This window comes from Bolinopsis microptera, chromosome 2 (genome assembly GCF_026151205.1).
Source record: "Bolinopsis microptera isolate Bmic1 chromosome 2, MBARI_Bmic_1.0, whole genome shotgun sequence".
Lineage (NCBI taxonomy): Eukaryota > Metazoa > Ctenophora > Tentaculata > Lobata > Bolinopsidae > Bolinopsis > Bolinopsis microptera.
In genome coordinates this window covers 9,700,398-9,715,697 of record NC_087073.1, presented here as the reverse complement: position 1 = coordinate 9,715,697, position 15,300 = coordinate 9,700,398, and the positions used below count along the sequence as shown (strand labels likewise).

At 36.1% G+C, this 15,300-nt stretch overlaps 5 protein-coding genes across 5 annotated transcripts in view; 4 read left to right on the top strand and 1 right to left on the bottom strand.

Moving 5' to 3' along the window:
- Nucleotides 1-938: 938 nt before the first annotated feature.
- Nucleotides 939-4,254, top strand: LOC134826198 (myb-binding protein 1A-like protein). The gene has a single exon (XM_063838482.1). It carries the CDS (start codon nucleotides 941-943, stop codon nucleotides 4,040-4,042), a length of 3,102 nt encoding a protein of 1,033 aa, XP_063694552.1. The 5' UTR covers nucleotides 939-940; the 3' UTR covers nucleotides 4,043-4,254.
- A 204-nt stretch (nucleotides 4,255-4,458) lies between these two features.
- On the top strand, nucleotides 4,459-7,872 carry LOC134826766 (zinc finger CCCH-type with G patch domain-containing protein-like). Its single transcript, XM_063839263.1, has 2 exons — nucleotides 4,459-4,907; nucleotides 6,774-7,872. The coding sequence occupies exons 1-2, from the start codon at nucleotides 4,516-4,518 to the stop codon at nucleotides 7,786-7,788; spliced, it is 1,407 nt and encodes a 468-aa protein (XP_063695333.1). The 5' UTR covers nucleotides 4,459-4,515; the 3' UTR covers nucleotides 7,789-7,872.
- A 454-nt stretch (nucleotides 7,873-8,326) lies between these two features.
- Nucleotides 8,327-8,910, top strand: LOC134826433 (transmembrane protein 50A-like). The gene has a single exon (XM_063838807.1). The coding sequence runs from the start codon at nucleotides 8,327-8,329 to the stop codon at nucleotides 8,822-8,824; it is 498 nt and encodes a 165-aa protein (XP_063694877.1). The 3' UTR covers nucleotides 8,825-8,910.
- Nucleotides 8,911-11,940: 3,030 nt separating this feature from the next.
- LOC134826431 (uncharacterized) lies at nucleotides 11,941-13,811 on the bottom strand. Its single transcript, XM_063838803.1, has 4 exons — nucleotides 13,678-13,811; nucleotides 13,347-13,519; nucleotides 12,870-12,983; nucleotides 11,941-12,093 (listed from the first exon to the last, which is right to left on the bottom strand). Exons 1-4 carry the CDS (start codon nucleotides 13,736-13,738, stop codon nucleotides 12,016-12,018), a joined length of 426 nt encoding a protein of 141 aa, XP_063694873.1. The 5' UTR covers nucleotides 13,739-13,811; the 3' UTR covers nucleotides 11,941-12,015.
- The window catches only part of LOC134826427 (DENN domain-containing protein 2D-like), a 30,471-nt gene continuing 28,524 nt past the window's right edge, over nucleotides 13,354-15,300 (top strand). Inside the window, exon 1 of the mRNA XM_063838799.1 lies at nucleotides 13,354-13,536. The gene's annotated coding sequence lies outside the window, so the exon portion shown is untranslated. The remainder of the gene's footprint in view (nucleotides 13,537-15,300) is intronic.

Genomic DNA, 15,300 nt, shown 5'->3' with positions numbered 1-15,300 from the left:
AACTCATAATAGCCGCATAGTCTTCTCCTCTCTTCTGGGATAGTTTTTCAGGAGTAGTTCACACATTACGTAATCACTTTTTGGACAATTTGTAACCCCTCCCCCCTCCGTAATCAGTTTTCGGTTTGCCTCGGCCTCGGTTAAAAATTAAGTTGCTATTCCTCGGCCTCTGCGAAATTTTGAAGATTTTAAGGGTTGACAGAGTCCTCAGCCTCGGCCTTGGTTTTATCAAGGAATAGCGATTTTACCTCTGCCTCGGTAAAGAGGACAATTCCTTGGTTTGCCTCTGCCTCGGTTTTATCAAAGCAAAATTTCCTCGGCCTCGTCCTCAGTCGCAAAACCTGCCTTCGGTCGAACCTTGAAACCTACAAGTGTTGCATAGTTAAGGGACATTTCATAACTTAGTAAGCCCAAGATTGGTAAATTTCAATCGCTCTATTATACAACGTATACATTATACAAAGTTCACAATACAACTTTCTGTATGAGGTTGTCCTAAAATTTATCGAAATTTACATAGTTCACATTCAATGAAGATATATTTTGCAATCATAACAAGTACTGATCTAATAGATCAGGATTCTGGTGGGGAGGTGAGACATGTTTTTAGACATGTGACAACAGTACCAATCAGCTTGCATTATTAATTGACCTAACATCTTCCATTATGTCACAATGGGAAAATAAAAATGATAGTGAATAAATCTCAGTTTTCACAATTGCACTCATCCCAAAAATTGTCATTCTATTCCTTACTACCATACATTCTTTCATCACAATAGTAGATTTTAAAATGAGAACACCACCACGGTTCTTTATAATTTTAGTTTACAGCACAATCTTCACTGTTTTTTTTTCTAAATTTTATGGCATTATATTGATATGATTTTTTATTTATTACATTGATATATTCTGATTATAAATTCTTTACCAGGTAGTCATGGATGGTGCAGTCATGCAGTCATTTTATGACCTTGCAGAGGAAAGGTCAACTTCTATAGCAGCTGCAAGTCTTCTTGTTGATAAACTGCAAACCACAGCCAAAGACAACCTGGGTTATTCATGGAAACGTCTAGTGAAAGGAATGTCATCTAACAGGAAAAATGCCAGGCAAGGATTTGCTGTTGCATTGACTGAAATCCTACTCCAATTTCCTGATGTTGATGTGAAGGAAGTTTATGCACTGTGCAAAGAAACTAACCTTCCATCAGGTCATGTTAGTCAGAAAGAGATTAGGGATCTTTACTCTGGTTTTGTATTCTGTGTTTCTGCATTGCAGAGATCCAACAGACTGGAGGACAATGAGCTGTGTATTGAGGTTCTGAAAGACCTGCTACAGATACTTCTTAAAAATAAACTTACAATCAAAGATGTTGTTTTTAAGGTATTCATAGATGTTTTAGACACTATTAAACTGGAAAATATGGACAAAGTTTTTGAGGCTTTCAGTGAGGAACTAAAGAAAGGCTGGACACAATGTAGCCCAGAGCGATTAGCCCTTATGTCTTACCTAGAAAAGAAAGATGCTACAAATGCTGGTAAGATTATTAAGAAGCACTGGAACTTCTCCCATTTACATCATCCTCACAACTATGAGAATATTGCTGCTGTGTTAAAAGGAATCCATTGTGAAGAAAGAGCTAAGCCTCAACTTTCTATCATTCTTGATAGTTGTACATCATCATCCCATTTCAAGATTAAAAAAGCTAGTAAACATTTCTTTTCTGTGATGGAAGCTGGTGAAAACAAAAACACAGTGATATTTACAATGGTTCATTTCCTTAATTGCCTCCCAGACGACAAAGTAGGGTCCTTTGTTTGCAAACACATGGCTGAGCATTTAAAGAAAGCTCATCCATCATCTCCTGACTGCATAACATATATGACAGACTCAGTTAGCGCAAGAATTTCCAAGGTGGAGTCATCAGAAGCTAAAGTATCTATTGCAAGATCCTTCTTAGCTCTATCTCCTCGAAGAGCATCATGCTTTCATGAGATTCTTGACAGTCTTTTTGGAAATTGTCCTTCTGATGTTGTAGATGACTGTGTCTCTCTGTTAGAGAGCTCCTTTATTACATCAAATAATGACGCCAGCTCCAAAATAACAACAGAATTTAGAAGTGACTGTTTGTCATGGGTGATGAATATAATCAGGCATTCCAGCCCAAAAGTAGTGTATCAGGTCACTAAGTTCTTATTCATCTACTCTTATTTTGAAGTAAAAGCTGAATGTGTAGAGTTTCCTCAAGTTAAACCTGCAGAGCCAAAACTGTCTCCAGCTACTATTGAAATTTGTAAAGCAAGGTTTAATTCATGTTTAAAACTTCTTTCAATTCAAATAGCCGATGTTAAGTCTAAGCGCAAAGGTACCGCTGAAGATGGAAGGTATTGGGTTTATCATCTTATGAGCTCGTCACTGGTGCTGTTCACAAATGAACAATTTCCAATGTTATGTGACATAACAGGTTTTGAGGAGTGGACATCTCTTTGGTCTGTCATTGATGAGATAGAAGCTAAAAGTCCTGAATCTAGATCAAATGAGGACTGGGCATTTGAGCTCCTATTCTTGCACGCTGGTATTCTATTTTTTGATGAACAGGAGCAGGCCAAAGTTGTGCTCAATGACGTATTCCAATGTTATGAGAAGCACAAAACAGGAAGTACTGAGAACTGGAAATCTATTCTTGTCGACCTTTTGATAAGTATTCTATCATATGAGTCACTGATGCTAAGGAATATGGCAAATGAGTGCTTCAAAATGGTATGCCATGACTTAGATAGTGAATCTATCCAATTGGTCATGACTGCATTGGAATCGAGTGATAAAGATGATGATGATGAAGAGATGGAAGATGATTCTGAATCTGATGAAAGTGAAGGAGATGATAACGAAGAAAGTTCAGATGAAGAAGAGATTGAAGAAGATGAGGAGGATGACGAAGAGGATGAAGAAAGTGATATGGAAGCAGATGACGAAAATCAAGAGCCTGTTGTGGAAAAGGCTGATGATGAAGCAGATGATGATATAAATTTATCAGATGCAGATGAAGAAGAATTGAACGAAGTAGACAAAACACTTGGTGCTGCAATTAAATTTGCAATCAATTTGAAAAAGGACAAAAAAAACGAAAAGAAACAAAAGGCATTGAAGAAAGTTAAGATGGTTCAATTCAAGGTAAAGATATTGGACTTTATAGAAATAATCGTCAAGGATATCGGATTTTCATCAGCCACAATGAACATTCTTCCTAGATTATTGCAGCTGGTTGCAAGTCCGAGTGTTACCTCAGTTCCTGTTTGTAACAAAGTTCTGGGTATTTTCAAAAATATGTTTGTAATGAAATCTGACAAGCTGACAGTCAATTTTGAAGACTCTTTGAAGACTGATGTCCCTGCTATCCAAGAGTTTATTTCCAAAACTGCCAACCGTAAAGCTCAACAACTAGCTATCAAAACCTTGTTTATGTTGTGCAAAGTCCATCTCAATGCATCTGAGCAGCCAACAAAGAAGAAAAGAAAGGTTAGCAAAAACGTCACACCGATTGCTGACACAATTTATTCAGTTTTCAGTCCAATGTTAAACGACTTCTTTACAAACAAGAACACAAAACAGGACAAAAATATTTTCTTCCAGATCATTGAGCGGTTTCCAATCGTCCGGCCGAATTTTGTGCAAGATGTTACTACATTCATCAACCAGGACATAACGATCTATGCCAAAATGCAAGCAATCATCCTCCTTCAAAGAGTTTTATCATTTGCTGATACATCTGTACATAGTTCACAAGATGAGATTCTGGGTGCTCTGAGTTCCCTACTTACAAAGATCCTCGAGAATGAAAAGCCAAGTCCACATCACATCAGAGAGTGTTTGAAGCTGTGTTTGAAACTTCATGCTGTTTCTACCAAGTTAGAGTTAACCATCAACCCCTTGAACAGTGATGTTAGGAATGTTATAGAATCTGTTGGTATGTCGCAAATTGCGGGTAAATTTCCTGATTTACCTACTTTATCTAGAAAGGTGTTGAGTTGTTATGACTAATTAACAAAGTGATTATTTGAATCAGACTATGAAAGTTTATCTTTTCAGTTTGGGGCACATTTTAACATAGTTACAGTAAAATATCTATTTCTTTTAACATTTTTTCCATTTTTAAGGTGCGGCTTTTAATATCAAACTGAAAACATCTTGACATGATCGGTATTTATTGTGAAAACTCTAAAATCAGTTGGAACTTAATTTATTACATTTTATTTATTGTTTTACTGATTCTCATACTATTCACAGAATTTTGTGAATTTTGTGAATTTGAAAATAAACTTTAATATTTATATCATACCGTCTAAAAAGATTTAGCTTGATCTTGGAGCTTTCTGTATGTGTCTTTGCAGTGCATTCCAAGCGCTGGATATCTGTATGTATTATATAGCTATTTGACTAATTAACTACTGCATATTTCTATCAATCCTAACCAGCACTAATATTTCAGTAATGGACTGTAACGCTGATGAAATATGTCAGACATAGAACAGGTAGAACTCAACTATGAGACTTACAAAACTCAGCTGTCAGCGGTCAGTTCTGCTCTCTTAGCTGCTCCTGGTGATGAGGAGCTCATTACCCTTCAAACTGACTTAACTGAATTGATCACTATCACCGAAAATGAGCTGCTCAATCTCAAGAAAAATCAATTACTACTGAGCCTTCGTGAGCCTGAAGAGCCTGATGAAAATTCAGACGATGACGAAAATAGTATAGATTCTTTTGTGGGAACGAAGTGTAGCATCAAATACACATCAGCATGGGGCACAGTTCAGCAACAAAACTGTGTTATTTTATCTGTTGATATTTCAGATGATTCTGAGACCGTTGTCAAGGTTCTTTTGGACGTGTTCAAACCTGGTTGGTGGTTTTGTTTCATTTTTCCCACTCATTACTTCTGGGCCCCCAGATTGAAATCTGTTACATTTTAAGAAAAACTGAAACTACTGACAAAAACTAGACCCTTTGACTGAGGGCACCCTTGAATCAGAATTTTTGTAACATATTCAGGTCCTGAGATATAGCGGTTTAGTTGGGGGCCCTGGATATTGAATTTTGTAACACATTTCTATGTTACACTTTTTCAATGGGTTTTTAGAGAAGCTTCTTGATAGTTTTTCAAGTTCAGACCAGTTTTTCTAGGTCACAAAGGGTTCCATCAACCATATTCTTGACCAAATTTTGTACTTGGGCCCAAAACATTGAATTCTGTAACATATTTATGTTTTCACTGCCAAGGTCATATCTGGAATATTCAATATATTTTTGTATTGGTAACATGTTTTTTAGATTCTCATACAAAATTCTGAAGCAATCCTTATTCATATAATTTGATAAAATGGCTGCGGAACTTGAATTATGTAACATTAGAAAGTAAGTGTATAGAGTATGTACCCTAGTGTGAGGGGTGTTAGGTAAGCTATATTATAGTTTTTGAAGTTCAGACTAGTTTTTCTAGGTCACAAAGGGTTCCATCAACCATATTCTTGACCAAATTTTGTACTTGGGCCCAAAACATTGAATTTTGTAACATATTTATGTTCTGACTACAAAGCTCATTTCTGGAATGTTCAATTTATTCTTGTACTGGTAACATGGTTTTTAGATTCTCATACAGAATTGTAAAGCAATCCTTATTCGTATAATTTGATAAAATGGCTGCGGAACTTGAATTATGTAACATTAGAAAGTAAGTATTATATAGAGTATGTATCCTAGTGTGAGGGGTGTTAGGCAAGCTATATTATAGTTTTTGAAGTTCAGACCAGTTTGCCTAGGTCATTTAAAGGGTTCCATCAACCATATTATTGACCATATTTTGTACTTGGGCCCAAAACATTGAATTTTGTTAGTCCATAGATGGACATGGAACTCTGCCATTTCAGTGGATAAACTCGTGACCTGGCATTTTATTGTTACAAATTTCAATATATAGGGCCCAATTTCTATTTTCTATACAATTTCATATATAAATTAAAAGTTTTTAAATATCCAACCTTCAATCTAATTAGCTATATTCATTTGATCAAATTTACCGCATTCTGTCGCGGATTGTCAATTTAAATTACATTACATTTAAATTGTTACAAAATTCAATAATTTGGTCCCAATTATCATTTTTTTTAATTTGTTAAGTTGCTTCATGTCTCTATTTTAATGCATCAACCAACTTAAAACCAATACTAGATCAAACAACTCTGTATAACATACTCATTTGTAACCATGTTACGTTATTCAAAGAAATGGGCCTTTTATTGATTATGAACCATATACCAAGATTGTGGTAATGCCTTTATACAAGAATTGCTGCACTAATAACCTGGTTTGAGAGTTAAATACATATCCTACACTAGCTGTGGTTGTAACAAACTATAAAGATATCATGAAAACAAGATGTTACAAAATGTCCATTTTGGGCCTTTTTATGTAATCAAAAGTGGGCCTTTTTTCATTCCACAGCTAAGCAAATACCTAAAGTACATTTTTGTGAAGCAAGAATCTTTAAAATTTAATAATTGGCTGAGCGATTGAAAAGTGTAACCAAATGTTACATTTTTCAACATAACTTGGCCATTTTACAATATTATTCATAGCCAATGACCTGAGACTATTTGTTATCACAATTATAATCATCTCTGAAAGTTTCAAGACCATCAAGTAATTATTAATGGAATTATTGTAAAAATGAGAAAATCGCCCATTTTGGCAGTGAAACAAAACCACCAACCAGGTTTGAACATGTCCTTTTTCTCACTCCTTCTTCTAAAGAAATGCTTCCTTGTAAGCACTACTTGAACTCAACTTGTAATTTCGATAAGTGTAAATATTCTCATGGCTATGAAGTCAAAATTTCTTCCCTTAAAGATTACGTAGAGCCAAACTTTGAGAACTTTGTTCGTGGCAAGAGATGTTTGTGTAAGAATGAGGATGAGTTATGGGTACCAGGAACAGTTACCAGTGTCAAAACAGACAAAATTTACATTAAATTAGATGGCTCTGGAACAGAAGTAGACTGTGTGTATGAAAATGTGTTTCCTCTTCAAGGGGTAGATGGAGACAGTGAATCAGATACAGAATTAAATATATCAGACTTATCGGAGGAGGAGTATCAACCATTCGAAACATCAACTCCAAACATGCATTTTGGTAGTTGGGAGGAGCACACAAACTCATTTGGGTCAAAAATGTTGTTCAAAATGGGCTACAAACTTGGTTCTGGTCTTGGACCTAGAGGAGATGGCATTGTGGAGCCAATTGAGGCAGATATCATTCCTCCAGGAGTATCTTTGGATACTGTCAGAGAACTTCGTGAGAAGCGACTCATCAGAACTGTTAACAAACTGAATTCTATATTAAAGAAAAAAGCTGACCAAAGAACTGGAAGTGCTCTAACAAAAACTCAGAAGTCTCAGTCTATGTTCGCTATGATGGACAGCATGTTCAAGGCTCGAGGATCAAAACAGAAACAACGACCTAAAAATAAGAAGCCTATCAATAAAGTTTCAGAGAAAACTGTCCGAGTGAAGAGTGTGAGTATTGAGAATGATATTGGTCGCTGTAGGAGGAGAATTGCAGAACTGAAGAAATCACTTACTAGAAATCGGCAAGACAGTGGTCATTGTAGTAGAGTGAAGGGTCAGATTGATGCAGAATCTAAGAAACTAGATGGCTTGTTGAGTAGACAGAGATCAGTTGAAAATGAGCTGAAGATGAGAACAGATAAAAAGAAATTAAAAATATTCTAATTGCTATAATAATTCTAACTGTATACTGAATGATAAGCGTTTTACGATTTACTATTTAAATGTTTTATCCGCATAGGTTCGTTTGGAGACAATTTAGCTTGGCAAGATACTTACAAATGTTATTTCTAAAATAATAGTTAGTGGTTGCTCCTCATTACATACCCTTTGTTAAGAAGGCAGCAAACTAACTGGGTCGGAATACTAATAAATCAGCATTACCAGAAAGTTTATTCTGCTTCTAAATATAATGGCCGTAAGTTTTGCCTGTATTGTTAAATGGTTAAGATATGTTTAAGGTATGTTAGGTTGAATTGTTATACTTTCAATTACTTGGATTCGTCGTGATGTGTATATTATTTATTGTTAATATGATATTTATAACCCGTTTGTGACACTTTCATTGCTTATCAAAATGTACAGATTTTAAAATAAAAGCTATAATCAATCTTAGCAGGAGCTTATATTTTGTCAATTCTGGGCCATTACTATATGTTAGCTATTTTAAATTTATTTAAACCCAACTTTACTTTTCTAGGCAATGAGTGGCTGTCTAGACAATTGTGGCGAGTGCTGCTCCAACATCTCCTGCACCTGTGGTATCATTGACACAGACTGGTTAGCAGAGCGGCGCAATGCCATCTCCTCCATCCTGGCTGGTTCCCTGTTTGCTGTGGGGTGGTGGATTGCTATTGACGTGGGCGCAGTGGACTCTGATCACTTTAGTAAAGCGTACTGGACGTGTGGTGTGTTCGGGACAATAGGCCTGCTCATGGTTAACGCTGTCTCTAATTCCCAGTTACGTGGTGATGCTTACGTGCCAGGTGCGCTGGGTACGTCTGGCACGCGGGTCTGGATGGTTATAGGGTTCCTGTGTTCCTTTGGTGCGCTTATTGGAGCTAGTTTTATCTTATTTGGAGAATATGTTTACAAGAAAATAGAACCGTCGTACCCAGGTACGGGGTTCTTCATGCAGAATCTCCTCATATTCATGGCTACTATTATATTTAAATTCGGGCGTGTTGAGGATTCTTACTGAGATAACGAACAATTCAAGTATATACTATATAGCTTGTAGCTAGATACCCTGTGTAAATCAGATGTCAGGTTTGATATGAAGTAACAAGAAGTTTTACAGCGCATTCATTATTCACTGTTAAGAATGCGTACATTGAGGTATAGTTATAAAAGAACTTCCAAAAGCAGCTGGAAGAAGTTAAACTTTGAGTTATGATTTGTTGATTTTGTGGTCAAATCCTGCTACCACAAGAAACGCTATTGATTACTTGATTATTATGGAACATGATATGCCATATTAATTATATGAAAACTTATTTGTGTGTAAATATGCTGAAATAAACCGATATAAATTAAGAAATATTTTAATTTAAATACATCTGACACCATAGCATTTCACTGTATGTAGTAGCATTTATACTGTTTTTATTTACATTATATTCCAGTAAAAATGAAGATATAGTATACTGTGCAGAATGATGCGTAGAATATATTTATTTCCGCATTTTGTAGACCCTATTATTGAGTGATACTTATTCGTGTTAAATTCTTTTATTCTTTTGAATACTTCTGTTGTTTGAAGATTAATACGTTAGATAAAGCTATGAACCGTTTTTTAGTTATAATCTCGCCTCTTGAATAATAGGAGCAGAGCTGACATTGAAAATTTAGCCTGAGTACAAATAAAATATGAATCAAGAAATTTAACCGCACTTATTGGTAAATCTTCTAGCTACCTTGAAATACTCTAAAGTTTTTAATTTTTAGCTGTCCTCTACCACAATGATTGAGCACGCGTTTCATGTCAAGATAGCCAGATCTGACAATAAAGGCAGATATTTACTCGCTAAGTCGGACATACCCGCTGGTACAATTATCATAAAGGAACCTCCGTATGCTTCTGTCAGCAAATCTCCCCTCTTTTGCTCTCCCTGTTTCTCAAGGCTCTTAGAACCTGCTGAAGATCGACCATTTGTCTGTAATAGATGTTCCAAAGAAAGTGCTGAGGACGGATTTAGTATTAACGATAAGAGTTTAGTAATTCTGTGTTATAAAATTGTTCTCCGGATGGTATCAGAGTCTAATTTCTCCTACGAAATATTCCTCAAGGATTATTTTGATTCAAAGGAGTTACTGTCTGGTGGTTACATAGCAGATTTCAGGGCAGTTGCTAAGTTGTTTACCATAGATCTGGAAGTCTCTTCCTCTGATATTGATAAAGTTTGTAGGTTGATAAAGAAGCGAACTGATCAGCTTTCCTGGGACCAGTTACAGCTTGTGGTTCGACATGTGTTTTCATCGTTACCATGCACTGTACAAGGCGTTCGTTGTATAACTGAAAAACACGGAGCCATTTCAGAGGAGAGAATTGGAAGTGGACTTTACTTAACGCTAGCTCTTATGAACCATTCTTGCTTCCCAAATACAAGGATATATTTTGAAAACTCTGACGTTGTGGTTGTGACCACAGTTAAAGTGAAGCAGGGAGAGGAACTTTTTCACAACTACGGACCTGATGTTTTACATTTCCCTAAGCATCTGCGGCAACAAATTCTAGAGCGTCAGTATCAGTTTACATGTGATTGTAATGCATGTTCAGTTGATGGTTCAAAGGAGCCACAGTATGCTCTGCAGTGCGAACATTGCTCATCTCCCGTGTGGTTGGAATATGATGCCCCAAAATGTGACTCATGTGCAAGAGTTACTAATGTCCAAAAATTCCATCTTCGAATCGAATTACTACATCAGAAACTTAGTTGTTTGCAAGATAATTCGTCTTCAAGCATTCATTATGTCGATAGTATCGTCGAAGAAGCCAAACATTTGTATAGTTCAGATAGCGTAATGTTCGGAAATATTATGGATACTTGTGCATTATTTTATGCTGCAAACAAGATCTGGGATAAAGCTATTGAATGTTCTAAAGCAAGTTGTCAGGTCATAGAGGCTGCTACTGGTAAACAGACCCAAACGTACGCCATAGAACTTTTGAAATCGTGTGATATTCGAATTGATGCTCTTGAAAATAGGACTCCGAGCTCTCAGTTGAGGGAAGATGTTCTCTTCTGTGTGGAGATGCTAAAACATTGTAAATATGTCGGATTAGAGCGTCTGTCCAAAATAATTGAGTGGAGTGACAGAAGATCGTAATCGTCCGACGTGTTGAGAAGTTATATTGATTGGAGATGAACTTTCTGTTCCATTTGTTCCGAGGAATGACATTTGGGACTAAATTAGTTTTCGCAAAATTTTACTGTTATTATTAGTAACGGCTTTGGCCTTGTCAATTATAGGGTACACTTTAGTCGGAACAATCTAAGATTGAAAAAAAACGCACATATTTGGAAGGCGCGACGGCTTTTCATTTTGAAGATTAAAGCGACCACCCATTTTTAGGGCGCGCGCGTACAGTACAGTGCGCGCGCCGCCCGCCCGTCCGGCCGGCCATGCGCTGCATAATTTCTTAATTTACTCCGACTAATTTAAATTAGATCATAAATTACGTTAATAAAAAGTTATAGCCAACATTACTATTAGTCATGGGAACTGAGGATTCATTGATATGAATAAAGGCTGCTAAATGAGAGCCAACGCCAGATTACTTCTATGACCCATACTGTTAAATGTGGTGAATTATTTATTGTTTATATCAGAGAAGATTTCCCGAATCAAGATAGTTTTGTCGAAAATTCTAAATAAAATATGATCAGGGCTCTACATTAAACAACATACTGTTTGCTTGTAAGCAATCAAATATATCTACATTCTTGAACAAACTTATGAAAGACAGTAAAATGTTTAAATAGTCTAGGAGACCTTCTTGTTGGGAATTTATCAATCAACTTTTTGAATTAAAAAAATCAAGTTTGAAACCTTGATGAAGTTTATATCATCCTAACATATCTGAAATGTCGTCAATTTCACATCACAAATCGAAGTATTCTTGGTAAACTTTGTTCATAATCGATAAGGATTGAGGTGCCCTTATATTTGAACAACGATATCTTATACGAAGGTTACACCCGCGTTGCTGTCTATGCACATCTCGACTCTCGAGTCTGTCAAATCTGGTTTTGGGCTCAGTCAGTGACTCGAATATGAAAACTGCTGAAGTTGGCGAAAGTCTCTAAGTTTAAGGATTATTGTCTTTTCTTCTTTTGCCCTTAGAGCTGCATCAGACTGATTTATGAATTGTGTCTGTCCTATGAACATCTAGCTGCATATAACGTACGCTAATATGGCTAGAATTCCAAGAACGAGGAGTATCATCAGTGTTACACTATCTGATCCCTGAAATGTGTTATTAGTTCTGCATTCCAGATAAAAACGGCAGGGCAACGTTCAATTTACTATCATTGAGAAATGAACTTCAATTTAATTTGAATTACGACGTAACATGCCACATTAATTGTTGAACATCCAGAAATGACAGGATGTTCAGCGTCCAGTTATTAAATATTGGTGAGAACATGATAGTATATGTCTCGAGAATTCGTATGATACTAGCAATCTTATAACATAAAATGTAAATTGACCGTGGTGTCTGCAGTTGCTGCTGCTGCTACACAGGTGTTCATGTGCTCCGTCAGCAAGTTTCTAGCAAAGAATATGATCATGCTGCAAGGCTTGACCGAGTTTTCATTATTCTTAAATTTTTCAGTTTAAAAAACCGTGGCTTCAAAAATCCCGAAAGCAGAATCTTTTTCTCAAAATGTAATACCGGAAATTCGTATGCGATATTCTGGGCAAGAAAATATACCTAGGAGATAAAACCATAGTTTGTAACCAGTTTTGTGGTTTGGGTATTGACTGCATGTTGTATCGGGGATGATAACCCGATTTCGACGGCCCTATTTCCACCGTCCTTGTAGCATACCTTTTATCGTGAGAGACTCAATTAAAACTTTTCTAAACTATTTGTGTTTTACTATAAATACAAGGGCCTTGTATTAGATTTAGAATTTACCGGTAGCCCTATCATCCCCATAACCTATTATATGTATTACCTTCGTCCATTCTTATACAATCTATCTATTTCTGGATGTTAATTTAAATTGCCGATTTACCTTACTGTTAACTGACTTTAATTTTTCCTCTCGAACACTCATAGTCATAGGATTAAATTCGATTTTCCTTGAATTGTAAAGAGTCAGCAGCCGTTCCATTTCTTTGTCTGTTATCTGTGAAATCGTTGAACCATTTAACATGATTACTTTCAATTTTAATTGTAAAGAAAGAAGCAAAAGTTACAGATTGTGTGAAGATGATTCATGCTTAGCATTAGCATTTAAAACATAAAACACCCCTAAACTGTTCGATTTATAAAAAATGTAAACTGTTTTCAGATTTTTAATAAACTTCGACCTGTATTTTACCTGAGTTTAAGAATTCGGGTAAGATCAATGCACAACTAACACATAGCTGCTGATTATACTAATTAAAAACAGTTTCCCAGATTGCGCATCATAACAATTTAAGGTTTGACTTGCTTTTAACAACATTAAACCCCTTTAATGGTAATGCAAATTAACAATACTACCTACCTGATCTAGATCAGTACTGGAACTGTTTGAAGCAACGGAAGTTCTCCGGTTGAGGTCCACAACAGAGCTGCGTCTGTTAAGGTTGATAGGACTGGTGCTGTGTTCGGGTAACTCGTATGATGATGGTTGTATAACTGACGAGCGTCTTCTTGATGATCTGCTTCCGGAACTACCTGACGTGAGGATACCCGTGAGTTTCTTAAACATACACTTGAACCTTATTAAATCTTGAATCATTGACTTCTTTATTATAACAATGACAAATTACATATTAAAGATCAGAGATAAAAAATCCAAGATATATTAATTTATAAAGTCACAACAAAATTACCGATTGGTTCAGCAGTGGCGGACATACGCCTCTGGGATGATCCAGCACACCGACGGACCATTTTTATACTCTGAATCTTGCGAAATGTATAAGTAATTTCCAAATCAAACAATACAGTGCAGAATTGTGTTAAATGAGATACCAATTTTTATCATACGCGGTACGATATGGATCTCAATCCAGTGTTCATCTCAAATCTTAACAATGGCCCGCAATTTGCACTACTCTGTGGTTTCTTTTGCATGTATACGTACAATGATAGTGTCTGCAATTATAAAAATGTCTGCTCCACGAAATAATACAGAGCTAATTAGTGATACCACTGTTTAACAAATTTTAGGGTTCTTATCGGTCATTATTATTTCGATCGAACTAGAATGGTGAAGTTATTACAAAGTCGTTAATCCAGATTCCTCGCCCATTGTGAGTTTCACCTTAAGTGCATAAGCCGCGGAACACACAATTGGCGAAGACTCTGGATTAACGACTGTAAAATATATAACGACTTCATAATATACACTTTAAAACCAAATGCGAATATAAGCTTACACTCGCTAGTGTGAGTAGTGGGAAAGTCGTTTACGGTAAAACAAAACTAATAATTACCAGCTGCGAATATAAAATTTAAGCGAACAAAATGGAAATGCCTTATAATATGTATATATTATATATTAGATATCTGCTGTGTCACCGGCAAATGAAATACCAATAATGCAACCAATCTAGATCGGGAGTTTGTCAATCCTGTCTTCCTTACAGTCAGAGATGCCTCTTGTCAAATTATATTGGGACAAACCCCTATTATTGATTAAAGTTATACTGGGAAGATACCCGATATCGAATGTTATTCCCAGATTCTGAACTCTAAACGTTGCGCAATTTGTAAAATCCAACCGTCCCACCTGCTTGAGAGCTAATAAAGTTACCAAGAAGATGTAATCCCAAGACTTACAACCATACGTGATACGTGTTTAATTTATAGAAATAATGGCCAATTCTCAGTATCTTTATAGCTCCTGTAAAATGCTCCTGTAAAGTGGTTACGATCACGACTGAATCTCCGCGTTAACAATTTAACTATTCGTGTAACGAATCATTACTCGGACAGATATATATTTGGAACTCAAATTAATGTTCGAGACAAGTCCGACATTGCTCTTTGACTGAAACAAAGAGTATCGAACAACAAAATCTAATCTATTAGCCGATCTTGCTATGGGTAACATTGCAGCTAAGATTAATGAGACTTTGTCAGTGCATGCGCGTTGCACATATGAAATCAGTCCGTTCATATGGTAAATTGACTGCTTCAACATTTAAACAACAGTTTGGTCATAGTGAGAACTGCCAAGTTTTACACATAATATTCAGTAATGGACGGCATTTTCGCTCTCTAAGTTAAGGCTTGATTAGTTGATGAAATACAAAATAACAAAACACAGGGGACATCAGTAAGAAACACGTCATGTACTGTTGTCATAGACAAATTAGTTAACCAAGTGTTAACAAATATATCAACATTAGACTTAGAGCAGCCCAAATTAGCATCGACTTCATAGCTCGTGTTCTGTTGTCTCTAAATCTGGGAGAGAGAGAGAGAGTCTCTAAATCTTGGTAGAGCCT